The sequence below is a fragment of the Pavona decussata genome, unplaced genomic scaffold (assembly GCF_977016875.1).
Source record: "Pavona decussata unplaced genomic scaffold, jaPavDecu1.1 SCAFFOLD_189, whole genome shotgun sequence".
Taxonomy (NCBI): Eukaryota; Metazoa; Cnidaria; class Anthozoa; order Scleractinia; family Agariciidae; genus Pavona; species Pavona decussata.
In genome coordinates this window covers 369,026-386,234 of record NW_028145598.1, presented here as the reverse complement: position 1 = coordinate 386,234, position 17,209 = coordinate 369,026, and the positions used below count along the sequence as shown (strand labels likewise).

Genomic DNA, 17,209 nt, shown 5'->3' with positions numbered 1-17,209 from the left:
AATTGAGTGTTTTTACAGATACAGCTTTATTTAAGAGTGTCTAGCTGTGGCACTAGTGGCCATCGCACGTTTCAGTATAGTCTACAACAACGCCCTTGTGGCTCCGTTGCCTGGTTTCGAATTGATAAAGGACTGTTCTCACATTTTTCAGTAAAGCATTGTGTCGTGACAAATTGCGTAATCACAATACGTTTGTTGTGGTAGGGATTAAGGCAGTTGTAAATACATCTGTGGTTGGCATCTTAACAATGTTATTTGACAATGAATTTTTTTAGTTGCAAAGGATTCTGGGAAATTCTATTGTAATAACAATATTGTTTACTGCTGCTGCTATTGTTTACTCCATGACGATAAAACAGGGGTGGTAAAAGGTGTACCGTCCAAAATCGGCTTTTTTTTTTAAACCCTATATAGCACAATTGTAGACGTAAGAAATAAAAATAAGTGAACCAGTTAAGCATAGACGTTTAAAGGTACAGTTCGCTTGTGTTTGCTTCTCGTGAAGAACAGGAAAACTGTTGTTAATGTTTTGATGACCAGTAACTTATAGACATCCGTCAGTCGATCCGATACAGCGTCGGGTGTGGCTGGACAGGCCAATCCAGGAGTGACAGTCCTTCCCGCACTGAGTGCAGGTGAAATCTGACACTGGTCTGTCAGTACTGGTTTTGGGTCTTCTCCTCAGTCTCTTCGCCTCGGACTGTAGGACAAGCGTCTCTTCAAACTTGGAGAAGCCCTTCTGCACCATCTGTCGCCAGGCCGGCAGTTCTGAGGCTAAGGCTTCCCAGGTGTTCAGGTCCATGCTCGTGGTCCTCAGGTCTCTCTTGCAGACGTCTTTGAAGCGTAGTTGGGGTCTGCCTGTGATCCTTAGGGATCCGACCCAGTGGCTTACAGATACAATAGCGTCGTAGCTATAATATTCTACAGAAGGGAAACATTAAACTTCTGGGCGCCGTCAATGGCCCAAGAACGTCTGTGCTAAAGTTTATACGATTTTTTAAACCTTTGGGGAATCCACTCTACCAATTTAACTTGAAATGACCGCATTCGTGCAGAGGCTTCTTTAATCCAGACCTAGTTACAACCTGCACGATAAATTCCACGGAGGAACAGGCTTTCGAGACGGGTATCTGACAAACTCGATATGCCTCCACAAAAGCTCGGCCTAGAAATATGTTAGAGTCCTGTGTCATTCTGAAAATATTGTAGTGCGCAGGATCGTCAACCTGCCCATCACTGATTGGACAGTCCCACATGAGAGTGAGGCTCAAGAGGTATTCTTGGTCACTTGACTTCCACTCCAAGTCGAGGCATCTGATGTTTCGTGCAGATGCTAGAGGCTGTTTGAGAACTTGTGGATCAACAACCTAGTGTAAAAAAAAAAATGATATTGCAGTTCACTATGAAATTATTTCAAGCCAGGTTTTATGATAAATCTTAGTAAGAAAACGGACGAAAATTAACCAATCATCTTTAGCTAAATCACATTACGACCAATCGCGTCATTAACTGTAAAACCACACGTTTCACTTAACTAGCGCTAAGGCTGTCCAAACGTTTGTCACCTCTGACAATCGTTAAGTGGCTTCTTGACACCAAAAGCAAATAATTCAGTGTTACTCTTAAGTTCAAATCGTTTACTCATCTAATGCTTTTATTTTCACACGGTTTTTAATCAGTTCAGTATTGTTAAGTGCTTGTATAGTAGTCTAACCATAAAAATGTGCAGCAGTTAAAGCGTTAAGTTCATTTTACACTGGCCATTTTGATGCGATTGAGGCAACGACCTGCGTCAATTTATATTGGTAATTGAACTGAGTGGAGTGCAATTTGGTCTGAAATCATACGCGTGATTTCAAAATCGAACGAGTGCGCAGCGCGAGTTTAATTTGAAATCACAAGTATGATTTCAGACCAAAATTGCACTCCACTCAGTTCAATTACCACTTAATTACATCCATTTTGAAATCACAGAGTATCATTGTCAATATTAATATTCTATTTGTGTTACTTTATTTCCATTTTGATGGGCTATAGAAAGGATGCGATTTAGAGCAAAAAATGGTGCAATTTGGGAATAAATCGCACTATTTTGGACCAATCAGATTCCAAGGATCACCAGTGATTTCAAAATGGATGCTGATTATGGCAAACCGAGATGTGTGTCACCATTGTTAATGTTATACAAAACATGCCCTTAAGTATTTTGGTTAATTTACATTTGTTACCTTGATTTTATATGCAGATTAGCAAAAAAAAATGTTTTTAATCGACTCTCAGCCTGAGGGATGTTCTTAAGACGTTCTTAAAATTTTCGTTAATCTCAGCCTCGACGTTCTTATAAAAAAAGGTTCTTATAACAGAGTGTATAGCGCGTTAATGAGTTCTTTGACTCTATGGAACGTTTCTGATACCATGGGTGATGATAAAGGCTTTTAGTTTTTGTCTTCATCAAGTAGTATCTGCCCATGAACACATGAATTAACCAAATGCTCAGGACGGCAACTAACTAATAAAGGAACAAAATGAGAAAGGACTTTGGTATCAGGCGATATGTAGAAATTAGGCATCGGGTAAGCTAATTGTATGAAACTGATTTTGGTGGCAACATTTGTTAACTTTCCACTTGATAATTCTACCATCATAATTTAAATAACAGCAGTTTAAACAACTGTCACAATAAGCTACTTGAAAACAATACTTTTCCAGTTTACCTTTTAATGCCAGTGAACGAATATTATAAAATACATCGTAGCAAGTAACATGAAAAATGGCCGATACTTGAATTTCCGGGATATTTGTTACCGGAATTTATGGGATACGAGATATTTGGTCAAAAAATTACAGGGATACGGGACTAATGGGGCCTCATCACCAAAGTAAACGAAGCTAAAGGATCCTTGAGTAATAAGCACAGTGTAGCACGTAGACCTTATTCCAAAATGGCTACTTTTTTAAATTCTTTATTCGTTTTCAAATTAGCCCTTCTTACCTCGTTCTTGAGCTCCCAAATCAAAAGAACATTTTACCTTGAACGAGGCAAGAAGTGCTTATTTGAGTGCAAACAAAAGAATATTAAAGTGGAGGGCATTTTGGAATACGGTTTATAGAAAGACACATTTTTTTGCGAAATTCATCCCTATACTAACACCATTGTGTATGCTATGTTTGAAGTTTTTAGAACTTTTCTGTGCGTTTTTTAGGGCGTTTTTACGGTTTTCGTATGCTAAAAATGATATGGGTAGATTTACCAGTCGCCCTTTTTTTTTTCGGTGGATTACTTTGTACAGTGCAACATCAATGCACAGCAGAGAAGCTTTCATTTGAACAGTCGCGTTTTAGGATTTTATCAAGAATACCTATAGAATTAAAAGTCAGAACAACATTAATTGATTCAACGTTAGACATTAGAAGCAAAATATTTTTAAAAGCGTGTAGCTTTTGAGGATGAGACATTCATATATGTGTTGTACGTGATCAGGCACAGGAAGTAAAAACAAAAACATTTGCATTTGTCTTATGACACTAGTTTACCAAACACTGATCTCGTAAAACAATGCTTCAAAGTCACCTTAATTTCTCCTAAGTGAAGTTTGAATGCTCCTGAGGATTCCGCACCTAAAGAAAAATAAAAAAAGCATTAGGAATGAAAAGTACAGCGGTCCTTTATGTGCTACTCACAACAAATGCAAAAATGAAAAGACTGTGACGAGACTAAAGGAACGTTTTCCCGAGTTTGCCCGCGCTTGACGCCGGTGATATACATTCGCTTCGAGTTCTGATTGGTTCAATGCAGTGTTTACGTGATTGGTCAGAGTTATTTCTTTGGTTTTGCTTTTACAACACTCAATTGAAATGCGCTCCATGTATCCAGTAGTTATTGGTTTGCATGTAATGTCTTTGTATGCATTAATTATTGGTTTGTTTATCCTGTCTTTGCACAACTACTGAATTATCAGTTTGGACAACCTGCCTTTGTATCCCGGCCAATAATTAGAGAGATCGGAGTATGGCCGACCCATGGTTCTTATTGGCTCCTTTCTTGTATTCTTGGCTCAAATTTGCCGGATTTTTTCCAATTCCTTTAGGAAACTTTGCCCCCAACATATTTACGCTTTTTTGTGCTTTTTTTGAGTAAAATCTCAAGATTACAGGTACATTTGCGGGTTTTAACACAAAAAGAAGCGCAAAGCATCGGGTGAAACACCAAGTGAAAATTTACTGAAGGAATTGACGACTACATGCCTGCATTGTGAATCTGAGCCAAAACAACAAAAACAGCTCAAATGCACTGTATGTGGTTTACGACCAATCCCTAGAGATCCAGAAGACAATGGTGTGGTAGCCATGTTGGATGACAGAACCTTTTGTTTGTCATCCAACATGGCCGCCATACCTTTGTCTTTTTGGATCCCCAGGGATTGGTTGCAAACCACCTATAGGTCGGTTATGCTCCGAGCCCTTCAATAAACCATTTTCGAGTTGCTTTGAACCTCATTTTGAAGGCGAGGGTAAGTGCAAAGTTTTTGTTATGAAAATTAGTTTTCATTTATATGCAAACAAAACTAATTTTCATATGAAAAGCTTTGCACTTTGCCTCACTTTCATAATGAGGTTCACAGCAACTCAGAAATGGGCTAATTTGAACAGCTCAGAACATAACCGACTTACGTCGCATTTCAGATGGCTTTTTGTTGTCAGATTCACTGGAGTTTTTGCATGTGGCCTTTAATTCCTTCAGGAAACGTTGCTCCAATGTTATATCTGCTACTTTACCCTTCGTTTTGTGATGAAAACGGAAATCTTGCCCTTAATCATAGTTTTTTTTTGCAAACAAACTGCAAAGCAGCGGATAAAACGTTGGAGCAACGTTTCCTGGAGAAATTCAAGGCCACATACAAAAACTCCGGTGAATTTGAGCTAAAACAACAAAAAGGGATCTGAAAAGTCATTTCGATCGATTATGTCCCTATCCCTTCAATTACACTACATACAAGCGGCACCTATTCTACCTTTTATTGCAGAAAGAGTGAAAGGAACGACTGACATGCGTTACATTACAAAACTTTTCATCCATAACAACATGATTAGCCATGTAGTCACCTAGTGTGTGTTGTTATCCTTACCAGGAGAAACAGCGCAAATCAGTCTGACTTCTTGCACCACGTGGCCAACCAATTCTTTTTCAGCAATCAAATAATGTCTAAAGCAATAGAGAAATCACAAGTCACAGTGGCGCGGCTTTCGGTTGGTACTTATTGGAGTTGGTACTTATTGGATACTGAGAATATTCTTACACTTATTCTTGCACTTAATTCCCACAAGTGGGAACCGGGTTTTACAGGCATGACATCTGCCACTTCAGTCTATAATGTAATCACTTCAACCTGTCTGTATGTCGGTCTGGTAACCTAAATTAAGGCCACACTGCAACTCAACTCAATCAAGCACCTTGTAAAACATAACGACATCTGGTTTAAAGGGAAGGTTAACTAGGGAAACGTGTTTCATTTTAAGTTGTTTGCTTTATATATCATTTGCCTTGCATATTCGCAGTAGACCACAGTGTAATTATATCATTAATAATAATCACCGTGTACACCATGTCACACCATCCTCATCTTTCTCTCCCAAGCCTTGAGCCTGCTGTACTATGTTGTGGAAATCACCGGCCAGAGGTTCAAGCAGTCTATAGTGTTCTGGACCAATGGGAGACATGAACGCTGATGATGACAACGTCCTTGACTTTGGAATGCCATAGCGATGAATCATCTTACTATTTAAATCAGAATCCTCTGTACTAGACCCTACGAGGTGAAACAGTTCAGTATATTGAGCGTTTGTATCATATAGATACCTGAATCATGACGTACTGCACAGCCCACTTTAGAGAGAGTGACACCCCGGGACGAGAATGGACACACATTTAAGTATAGTTGCAATTGTTGGGGAGCGCATCCTTGGCGTGCATGCCGAGCCATACTAGCAAGCTAACTGTATGAATCACCAAGTGTGCATGAACGGAAAATAATAGATCAGCATCTCTTTCAGGAGAAACTTTTGGAAGAGCATTTCGTATGTTATAATAGGCCATTTCCGAGTTGCTGAAGTGCAAAAGCTTTTCATATGAAAATTAGTTTTGTTTGCATATGAATGAAAACTAATTTTCATAACAAAAACTTTGCACGCAGCCTCGCTTTTATAATGAGGTTCACAGCAACTCGGAAATAGCCTATTTGATAATCTCTGTAATCCAGGTGTTAGAAACCATTTCCTTAGAAGTGTTAAGGAAAGGCTTGTGCAGATTTGCACAATTAGCTTTCATGCATGACCCAGCACTTTAGTTAATTTCTTTGTTAGGTTTGACCATTGACTAAGTGTGCATGGGCTTAACCCTCAACCTCCCCCCCCCACCCCCCCCCCCCCCCAAAAAAAAAACCTTAATAAAAACATAATAAAAAAAAGTTTCCCATAGTTGAACCTCTGTCCTCCCTGTCACTCCTTTCCAAAGTGGGCTATAGGAGAACTTGGAAGTCCAGCAATAATTATTGATGTAATGTTGTAAAATGATATGTAATGTAGCAGGCATGGAGCTGCATGCAGAGACAGAGCTTAAGCCGATGAAGTTTTGACGAGACTTTGATTGGATTTTGCAAAGTTACAAGGCCAGTGTTTGAGTCCTGGTTCAGGTTGTTACACCATATCATTTTTGTACGACAAGACAAGACACGATTTAATCATTCCTAGTCAAAAATTTAACCAATGCACTGATAAATAGGTTACTGTCACCATTGTCCAATAATACATGTAGACTGCAAATCAATGGTCCCTATCAACACTCGTTCACAACTAAGAAAGATACCAGTTTTGTGACAGCATGGCTCCTTCTAAGTACCTTGATCCGCTGATGTCTCTGGACAAAGTAGCAGATATGTTGGAATCTTGTTAGTGTGCAACTGTAATGCCACATTTATGCAACATTTAGGATCCAGCTTGAATGTGAATGATAACAGTAGTGGTCCTTTTATGTGTATTTCAGTCTTGAACAGTCTAGGGAAGACAGCAGCACCAAATGAGGCTAAATACATCATTGTTCAATCCCATCCAGTCCTATCCTATCTCAACTCTTCCCATCCCATCATCCATATCTCTTCCCATCACAAAACATAGACCTTCAATTTTGCATCAACACCACCTTAGTAAACAATCATTTTTTTGTAAGTAGTATTAATTTACTGAATAGCTTTGTTACACGTTTAGCTTGGTAATTTTGGGATGCCACACAGCTTTTAGGCAGAAGAGATTTTATATGTATAACACAGTTACAAATGAAATCACATCCGATTCAATTTCAAATGACCCCATCCCATCTCATTCAACCTCATCCCATGCTATTGCATCTCAGCTCAACCAATCAAATCTCATGAAATCCCATCTTATCTCAGCTCATCCCATCCTATCCTATACAGGCTAATCCAATCAAATCTCATCCCATTCCATTTCAAATGACCCCATGCCATCTCATCCAATCTCATCCCATCCTATCTCATCTCAGCTCAACCAATCAAATCTCATAAAATCCAACTTATCTCAGCTCATACCATCCCATCCTATCTCATACCAGCTCATCCAATCAAATCTCATGCTACTCCATTTCAAACGACCTCATCCAATCTCATCTCAGTTCAACCAACCAAATCCCATCCCATCTCTCATCCCATTCCATCTTTTCCACCCCTTCCCAACCCTTTCACCTCATCTCAGCTCATACCATCCCATCCTATCTCATACCAGCTAATCCAATCCAATCTTATCCCATTCCATTTCAAATGACCCCATCCCATCAGGAGCCCATAATTTTTATGGGCTCCTGGTCCCATCTCATCCAATCTCATCCCATCCTATCTCATCTCAGCTCAACCAATCAAATCCCACCCCATCTCTCATCCCATTCCACCTTTTCCACCCCTTCCCAACCCTTCTATCTCATCTCATCTCACCCATCCCATTCCATCTCATCTCACTACATCCTATCTCTTCTCACCCCTTTCCAACGGTTTCATGTCATCTCATCTCATCTCATCCCATCCCATCTCATCTTATCACACCAGATCCTCTCTGAGATCAGTTTTCATCACGTTATCTCCACCCATCCCATTCCATGCTTTTCCACCCTACCTTATCCCATCCCATCTCATTCCATCCCATCCCATCCCATCTCATCTTATCTCACCCCATCCTCTCTGAACCTCCTCTCTGTCCCCACCCACCCTATTCCATCCCATCCTATCTCATCCCATCTCATTCCATCCCATTTCATCCCATTCCATCTCATCTCCTTCCATCTTATTGCATCCCACCTCATGACATCTCATCCCATTCAGTTTCTCATCTCATCAAGGTACCCTACCTTACAACACTCTTTGATACTTCCTGGGAGGCGTTAACATGTCCAGTAATTAACAGGCAGCTGCCTCCATTGTAGGCCTCATCCATAGTGTACTCTACAGAATTGATGACCAGACCTGCCTTGGTACCCAGATTGAAGAAAGTGTTGATGAATGTAGGTTGACACTGCTGCGTACTCAGATTTGTCCAAGGTTGGGAGAATACAACCTAATTACACCAATCATTGACTAATTAGGCAAATAATCAGGAGACATCTTTTTGAGGAAATAAGTGGGTGGATATTAGTATTTTATATTCATTTTTCTGCTTGTAATGCCATACTGAAAATAGTATTAAAAAAAATTTTGCTTTTGAAAGTGAAATATATGAAATTCATACATTTGAACTGACGGTCAAAGAATGAATAAGTGAATGGGCAATTTAGATATGCAACTCGTGCAGTTACAAAAAGAAATCCTGAAAAAAATTTCTTGCTACCAGTGTTTCTTTTCTTGACAGAGCTAAAAGAAAATGCTATGGCAGGCTAGTGATCAGTCTCATTTATGACTGTCAATGAAATGCTCAAATTAGGAAGGCGCAATCTCTCCGAACATCTAATGGATTCTTTGGGACTCCTCATCCCTGGTTGTATATCTTAGTTCCTTCTTTTTTTCATGTTTTCATTTTTCCTATTTTCTGCATGAGTAACAAAATGAATTGCACTGGAAAATTGGTTAGCAACCACAGGATGGTTAATGAGCCAATGCGTCATCAGTAAGAAGTTCAGAGAAAATTGCAGCTTTCTCCCATCTGCTGATTCTTTGGCACATAGGCCATGAAAGCATTTTTCCCAAAGATTATATCCATGGAACTCGCACAGAAGGGTCTTTAGATTGCACCCCTCCCTTCTGGAAATTCATATTTAGCTTCATACTTTCCTTTCATTTAAACTTTGGATTTTGAGACCCCCCTACCCCTTAGAATTTCCAACCACTTTCAATGAGGGGTAGGATACATGTATTTCCTGGAATGGCACAATGGGATTGTCACATGACCATACAGGTCATATGAACATGTCAGTCAAGTAGAGCAATAACTATTACCTTTCCATCTATGTTGGCAGTTTTTCCACAGCCACGACACAATGATGTTACAAATGGCATTGCTTCCACTGTTGCATGCACTGTACAGTAAGGAGCTAAAAGGCCCCAGAACCTTAAAAATGCAGAAAAACCCAGATAAGGTCATACAGGTTTCCCACACTACTGACTAGTCGTAAATTTTTACCACACAAAGGAGTCAATAGATTAAATTAAAAGCAGTGGTCATTACTGTTGAAAGTCTTGTGTGATACATGTAGCATTCTCTGAAAACTTCTTCTCATTAGCACAATATAGGATCTTTTAGGATCTTGAAAAACCCTACAGAATCCTGCAGCAACTCTGTTAGGATCCTACATGGCAATAATAAATCCTAGAGAATCCTTACAACTGATGATATTGCAGGATTCTGCATTGTTGGCAGTCATTGTACACAAGATCAGACAAGAACATTTACAGTTTTAGGATCAGAAATGCAAGATCTTTCAAGATGTTGCAGGATCCTGCATTCCTGGCAGTCATTGTACACAAGATAAGACAAGAACATTTACAGTTTTAGGATCAGAAAAGCAAGATCTTTCAAGATGTGTGCAAGATCCTATACAAGATCCCGACTGCATGTGCAACATCCTTTAAGATCCTTGTGGGAACCTACAGGACCCTGTCGGAAGTTGGCAACCTTTGGACCTTTGAGGATTACAAGTGAAGATCTTTAAGAATCCCCCTCAAGATCTGATAAAATCCTCAATAGTATGCCGATTTTTTGAGGATCTTTTCAAAGATTTTCACCAGGGTTGTTAAGACAAGGAAATTAATTGACAGACTGTCATATAACACCACAAAATTCAGAGTGCATGCAAAACTGAGCAAGCATACATGAGTTTGGAGGATAATTTTTGTTTCTTTCTTGGCAAAAAAGTAATGTTTACAATACCCCTTTGTGAAAAGGCCTCCCGTTTTCTAGAACGTCGATTTCAGCAATATTATTGGCAGGACTGGAGTCGCCTGTGTTTTCAGCGCAGGCTAGACCAGAGATCCTAGTAACACATTTTCTCAGAATTTTCCTATAGAATCACCTTTTACATTAATTTTGTATTTTCTATTTTCAAACATTTCTCAAAAAGCGACTTTCAAATGGCACACTTCAAACGCAGGAGACTGTTAAATCACACCTGTCTTGATTCTCAAAGAAGTTTTTGGACCCTCGCGTCTCCATTACCCATCCAGGAGCAAACAGTGCTGCAGACAAGTTTTCCTCTCTTATCACTTTCAAGGCCTACAAGCAATAGATACATGTAGTAACTGAAGGGTTTGGGGTAAGAATTGGCCTGCTAGGACGAATATGCAGTCCTTTCAATGATATTGGCAATAGCTGATAAAAAGCATTCATTTGCCTATTTTTAAAACAGGTGAGTAATCATCAGCTGAATAAAAATAAATACTGTAGAGTAAAAAGGGAAAATTTAGGCACTTTGAGTATTGAGGAGGAACTTCATAACCTCAACCCACTTACAGCTTGTAGCTTACAGTCACAAAAAGCACTGAAATTTGTTTGCATTCTTTTTGCACAGTACTGTACATGTAAGTTATTTAATAAAATAATAAATGACTACTTGGCAAGCCTCAAAGTATGTTCCAGACTGACTGCTTTAATTCCAAAAACAAATTGCTTGAAATTGGCTTCAATTTTGCTTCTGACTACATGCTGTGATATTACAATTAATAACATCATTGATGGTGTTAAGAATGTTGGGTTTTTAAACAGAATTTGTAAATTTTTGCAAACTTTCCCATCATCATTATTGAACTTAACAAAGAGATTTTCAATTTTCATGCATGAAATGTATATTTGTAGTCCTCCCATTTTATCAGCCAGGGCGATAAAACACAGAAAATACAGTCAAATAATTTCAACCACATGTCAGTTCTTTTGTTTCAAAACAATGTGTATAGTAATGCTGTGACATACAAAAGTCAGTATGCCCTACGGTATTTTTCTAATGTTATTCAGCTATTTCTTTAGACCCATTCAGAATCACATCCCACCACCCAACAACTAGATAGACTTTTGTGGTGACATACCGCTTCAGAGTTGTACCCTCCCCCTCCGAAGCAGCCACGTCCAAAGACATCCACTCCAACATAGACATCCACTTGGCGATCTCTTCCAGCTGCACCTACAGAGCGCATCAAGTGTGCCTGGGACCAGTTGTAGTTCAAAAAGATACCATCACATGCATCAAAAAATATTCTGCAAAAAAAAAAATCATTAACAGTAGTATAAAGGAAAACAGTGGCACCACATGTAGCCCAAGCTCCACGATTCGTGTTGACCTTTGTAGCATAAACATCAGCGTTACAAAGGTAAACACAAATTGTGGGGCTTGCGCTACTTGTGGTGGCACTGCCTTGCAAAACAGAGCCCATCAAAGTCCATTATAAAGAATGACTTTAAAATCAGCTTCTGGTTTTTCTGAAATGTGCCACAGTTATGACCTATAATCAAATCATTAGCAAAACAGCACACATATTAATATGGTTTGTCTTTCATTTGTCAGAAAATTCAATGGGTAAATTTATTTGGCACTGAGGCATTAGATAGGGGTTTTATCAGAAGCCAGAACAAGGGTACAAGTACTCACTTACTCTGAATATGGTACATGGTAGCTGCCTTTGGAGAGAATCATAGCCAGTCAAAATAGGACAAATTAGTGTCTGGTGCCCAACTGTTTACCATGAAGAGCCCTCCTACCACCAAAATGTATGAAAACCCTACAATAGGAGGCATTTACTTAAGAAAGCATGGTCATATTTGACAACAAAATTATAAAATCACGAGTAGTGGAATACCTGTTCTTTGGATTGAGTTCATCTTGCCAAGCAAGATCTCCTTTGTAGGTGATACTGTCGTACCAAATAACAAGGGAATTGGGGATTCGCTGGTGCATCTCTGATGTTAAGTATTTCATAAATTCCTCTAGGTTGTTGACTTGAACTGGCTACAAAAAACAAATCAAACCATCTTTTCCTTAATATAAGATTTTGTCAGTAGTGCCCTGTAAAGGTTTCCAGGGATCTTGGCAGATCCTTTTGCATATAATTATCCTGAAGAATCATAATTATATATACAGTGTATAAATTATGCAGCAGGATCCTTCAAGATCTGTGCAGGAGCCTGCAGGAAGTTTGCAAGGACCTCAAGGATCATTGCAAGATCCTTGAAGATCTTTGAGAATTAGAAGAGAGGATCCAAAGGATACCTCTTAGGATCCTATTAGATTGCTCTAAAGATTTTCAGTTCAGAGATTCTTGAGAATCTTTTAAAGATTTTCACTAGGAATGGCAACTTTTTAAGGCCCTAGGTGGGTGACCTACCTACTGGGTTATTGTCCCAGCCAAGCTAAAACACACTGTAGCCAACAAATGTTTGGATTTATCAACTAAGTTGATAAGGTACTGTAATTTGGCCACTGCAAGGAGATTCAAGTGCTGACATTTCAAGCATAACTCTTTGTCAGTAGAGTGAATTCATTTGAAATGATGCTAAAAATAAAACCAAATATAAATTTCCACTCCTCGACTGATGCTGCATCACAGTTTCTTTAGAAACTAACCCTTCCTGTCTACAACATAGCCAGCCCTTTACATGTAAAATTACTAGCCTGCTACCTACATGTATGCTATGTAGGAGACATCAAAGTATGTCACAGCTTAGGAAAATGAACAAACAGCAAATACAGTACATGCCTGGGTTAGCATACAGGGTGGCCAGCACAGATATATAACCCAGTCTGTCCATGTTAAAAACAAGCCCTTACATTGTAGGCTGGCCACACATTTTCTCTTAAGTCACCAAATATCTTAGCTACAAAGAATTTGGTGAATCTATCTCCTGGGCTTTACATGTACTGTACTTTGTTCTGTGAAGTCAACATGAAACAGTCGTTCACCCCATTTCCAGTCACCATGAAGACAAAAGGGACCTTTAGATTTGAATATGAGTATAACTTTTCAAATCTAGTTTACTTGCTTAAGATAATCACTTGCTCCCAGTACCAATCTTGTTTCCAGGAAGTACTTTTCTTCTGGTAAACAACACACTTTTATAATTATTATTATTATTATTATTATTATTAATTATTATTATCATTATTATATTATTATTATCATTATTATTATTATTATTAACAACTGTCAATTACATAAGGTCCATTTCGGCCTGCAAATAGCAGGTGCTAGTCGAGGCGGGCAGAGATAAGGGGTACAGCAGTCAGTGATAAATTATGTAAATAAATAACATGTACAAACGTAAATAAACAGGAAAGCATGTGAGTTCCAAGTGCAAGGCTGTTTTGAAATTTGAAAGTCGTACTGGTGCTCGGATCTGAAGGGCCCTATTATAAGACAGACAGGAAGGGATCTGCATAGACAATACTAAATCAACCGCAATTACTAAAATTATAGGTAACTATCCAACTTTTTAACTACGGTACCTGAATAGGATTTTCTATGTTTATAAGCCATCCATCAAATCTGTAATACTCAGCTATGTCAACAAGTTGATTAGCCAGACTCTGCCACGATGCTGTGTCTTCCAAGAACTGGCTGCATCGTGTAGCGCCATCATCATGCTCTGTAATAACAGTGCCCAACACTGGAACACCATTTGTGTGTGCAGCATTGGTCCAACATGGGGGAGGTATGGTAACAAAATGATGACTAAAGTACACAAATATGTCGATCAGGTACCAGTGGTATATAATGTAACAGTCATCAGAGTCAACGCCTTGTACAAACCTACAAAAAAAGAAATGATTGGCTCGATTTTATCCTTGCTTAAATTACATTTGCCCACAAGTACTGAAAATATATTATAGTCATCATATCATCATCATTATCAATATATTAATATTATCATTGTTCATCATCATCATCATTATTATTAAGTTTATTATTGTAATTATCATCATCATCATCATCATATTATTATTATTATTATTATTATTATTATTATTATTATTACCATCATCATCATTATCATCATTTGTAAGCTGTTTTTCACCTATCATCAGATGTTGAATACTCAAAATGTAACAACTGAGGAATAGAGAAACCATGAAAGTAACAATCCTGTATTGACGTCATAGCTATACATACACACCATCCCCAGTCACAAATGCGCAGTATAATTTGTATCTCACCGGAAGTGAAATTTGACGCTTTTATACACTTCAAACATGGGCAAGAAAAATTGACAAGGTATTATTTTTTTCTTTCAATTTTCATACTTAGGAGAACAACATGAAGATTTAATCAAGCAATAGAAAAATTCTGTCATATATGCTTCAAGAGCTGGAAAGGTACCAGCAGCAATTTCATGGGTCAACTTTTTTCTGTGATACTCACATTGTGCAATGCATTAAACTATTGCTCCCAGAGTTGCGAGATGAGTTCAAGCCTTTTAGGAGAACATACAAGACACTACTCTAATCACTAATGCATCAATGTCAATTCCAGTGGTGTCCTCCCCGTAGGCATTAGTGGGGCATTTTCCACATTGTCCATCCCGGGAATCAGGCTTAAGTATACCCTAGGGCATTTGACAACTCCATGATTTTTAACCTCCTAGCAAATTTGTCACTTTGTTTCAATGATAAGTTAATATCACCAAAGATGATTTAACCTTGTGTTTAATTACATCTAAGGAGATCATTAATGAGATGGTAGGTCCATAAAATGAATGGTTCTCAGTGCAATATTGAGAACAAGACTTGTCTGAGACTAATTTAGTAAGACCTTAATTAATTTCATTAGTCAGATTGAAGGTAGGCATGTAATGCGCCGATCAACTCGAAACTTCAACATCCCCCCCCCCCTCCCCCGGGCAAACCCCGGGCATTTGAACTTTTGAAGCTTGGATCGTTCAAATTCCCGCCCCTCAGGCCAAAATGGTGTCCAAATGCCCTACCTTATCGTCAGATTTGTCTGTCAAATGCCCCTCCTAAAGAACAATCGTTGTCGACTCCTGTCATGAGTTATAACAAAAACCACAACTTTAACATTGAAACTAATGATTCGGACAATGTCAATCAGCAAGTGTAAGCTGTTCTAACTCCGAAACACGGCAAAGGTTGTTAAAATGAGTTAGCCGGCTACGTAGACTATTCGAGTGGCAGGGTATTCTGCAGTTTAAGCCAAAGCGGCGGTTTTTCATCCGACAATGTTTTTTTTTTCTTTAACTGTTCATTGCTGTTTTATGGCTATTCTAAAAACCTCTGCAGACACAAATGTGGGAGAAAGGCGCATCTTGACTCATTGCATAAAAAACTACATCGTTTAAAGAACTAGAAATACATATTCAGTTAATTAATAGTTAGCCGGCTACGTAGAATGTTGTTTGAGTGGCAGGATATTCTGCAATTTAAGCCAAAGCGGTTTTTCATTCAACAGTGTTTATTTCTTTCACTATTCACTGCGGGACAAAGCCGCAGCTTGACTCATTGTATGAAAAATCTACATCGTTTATATACAATCCATAAAAATAATTAATATTTAAGCACTCTCACTTTTGAAGACCTTTTTTTTGTAAGCTTTTTTTGTAATGCTGTATCTCTTCCTTTAAACTCTGCCATCTCGTCCAAACACGTGTTTATAGCTGTTAGCAACTTCGGCATCCCCCCCAAAAAAGCGATTTGCAACCTGACACTTCCGGTTCAATTTTCCCCACCCCACCCAGGCAAGGTCAAATTCCCCACCCCTGGGAAGGCCTTACCCGTCAAATTCCCCACTCCCAGGCACAGAAAATAGTCAAATGCCCGGGGTTTGCCTGGGGGGGGGGGGGGGGGGATGTTGAAGTTTCGATTTGATCGGCGCATAACTAATTATTCAACTGTATTGTGAGGCATTTGATTAGCTCATTTGTCCTACCATGGGGCATTTGCCAGTTTGTTTTCAAAAACTCCTGATGCCAGGGGAAGGGGGGTTGGCACTAATGGAAATGGCTCAGATGCATAAGGATCATACCCCGGGGATCTATCATACCGACCTATCTTCAATATAGCCTCCTTTCATGTCGTGACACACAAGCGTCCTGGGCCTTCTCTCCAACTTTCTGCCTTTTGCAGTTAAGAAAACGGTAGCCACGTTGAAGAAGTCAAACCCTTGCCTCCATGACAAAACATCCTCTAGTGTTCTGAGAGGTCGAGTTATAGGAGCGCTAGTATCGGGATCAAAAACACTATTTTCATTTTCGTACGTGACAGTACACTTTTTGCTTGGTCCCCCAATCAACTTAGTGTATCGCACAGGAGGTTGAAAACCTTCAGAAACAACACTAGTGTCCGCTGATTCGGATTCTCTTTCCTCTTGGCTTACTTCTTCTTCCAAAACATTCTCCTGTTTTGTATTAACTTCATGAGCGATAACCTCGGCATTGTTCGAAGCAATTTCCTCTCTACCGGCAAAATACTTAAGTCGCGCTTCCTTCACATTTTCGGACTCTTGACTCGTGGAAAGTTGTTGAACGATGCCGTTTCTGGGTTTGAGATATTTCCAGAGCACAAATATCCCGAATAAAACAGCTAAAACTGTCCAAAACAGTAAAAGTAAACTGTCGTCCGCCAGGCCTTCCGCCATGTTTACCTTTATTGGGTTCCAGATCCTGTTGGAGTGCCACGTCTTTCGTACCCAAGCCCTTGCATTGGGCTACGCCCTCACTTGAA

At 39.1% G+C, this 17,209-nt stretch overlaps 1 protein-coding gene across 1 annotated transcript; it reads right to left on the bottom strand.

The window, feature by feature from the left end:
* Positions 1 to 2: 2 nt before the first annotated feature.
* On the bottom strand, positions 3 to 17,129 carry LOC146462397 (cytosolic endo-beta-N-acetylglucosaminidase-like). The gene is made up of 12 exons (XM_085085699.1): positions 16,534 to 17,129; positions 13,982 to 14,285; positions 12,339 to 12,487; positions 11,571 to 11,739; positions 10,661 to 10,764; positions 9,492 to 9,603; positions 8,411 to 8,616; positions 6,896 to 7,050; positions 5,594 to 5,807; positions 5,127 to 5,203; positions 3,572 to 3,618; positions 3 to 1,367 (listed from the first exon to the last, which is right to left on the bottom strand). The coding sequence occupies exons 1-12, from the start codon at positions 17,121 to 17,123 to the stop codon at positions 1,020 to 1,022; spliced, it is 2,475 nt and encodes an 824-aa protein (XP_084941825.1). The 5' UTR covers positions 17,124 to 17,129; the 3' UTR covers positions 3 to 1,019.
* Positions 17,130 to 17,209: the final 80 nt, after the last annotated feature.

Bases quoted from the DNA above. Each gene is read 5' to 3' on its own strand.
- LOC146462397 (XM_085085699.1), bottom strand. From the start codon at position 17,123: ATGGCGGAAGGCCTGGCGGACGACAGTTTACTTTTACTGTTTTGGACA. The intron at 8,617-9,491 runs GTAATAGTTATT...TGGTGTAATTAG, and splicing joins CTGCCAACATAGATGGAAAG to GTTGTATTCTCCCAACCTTG. The intron at 3,619-5,126 runs GTAAGGATAACA...ATTTTTCTTTAG, and splicing joins GATTTGCGCTGTTTCTCCTG to GTGCGGAATCCTCAGGAGCA.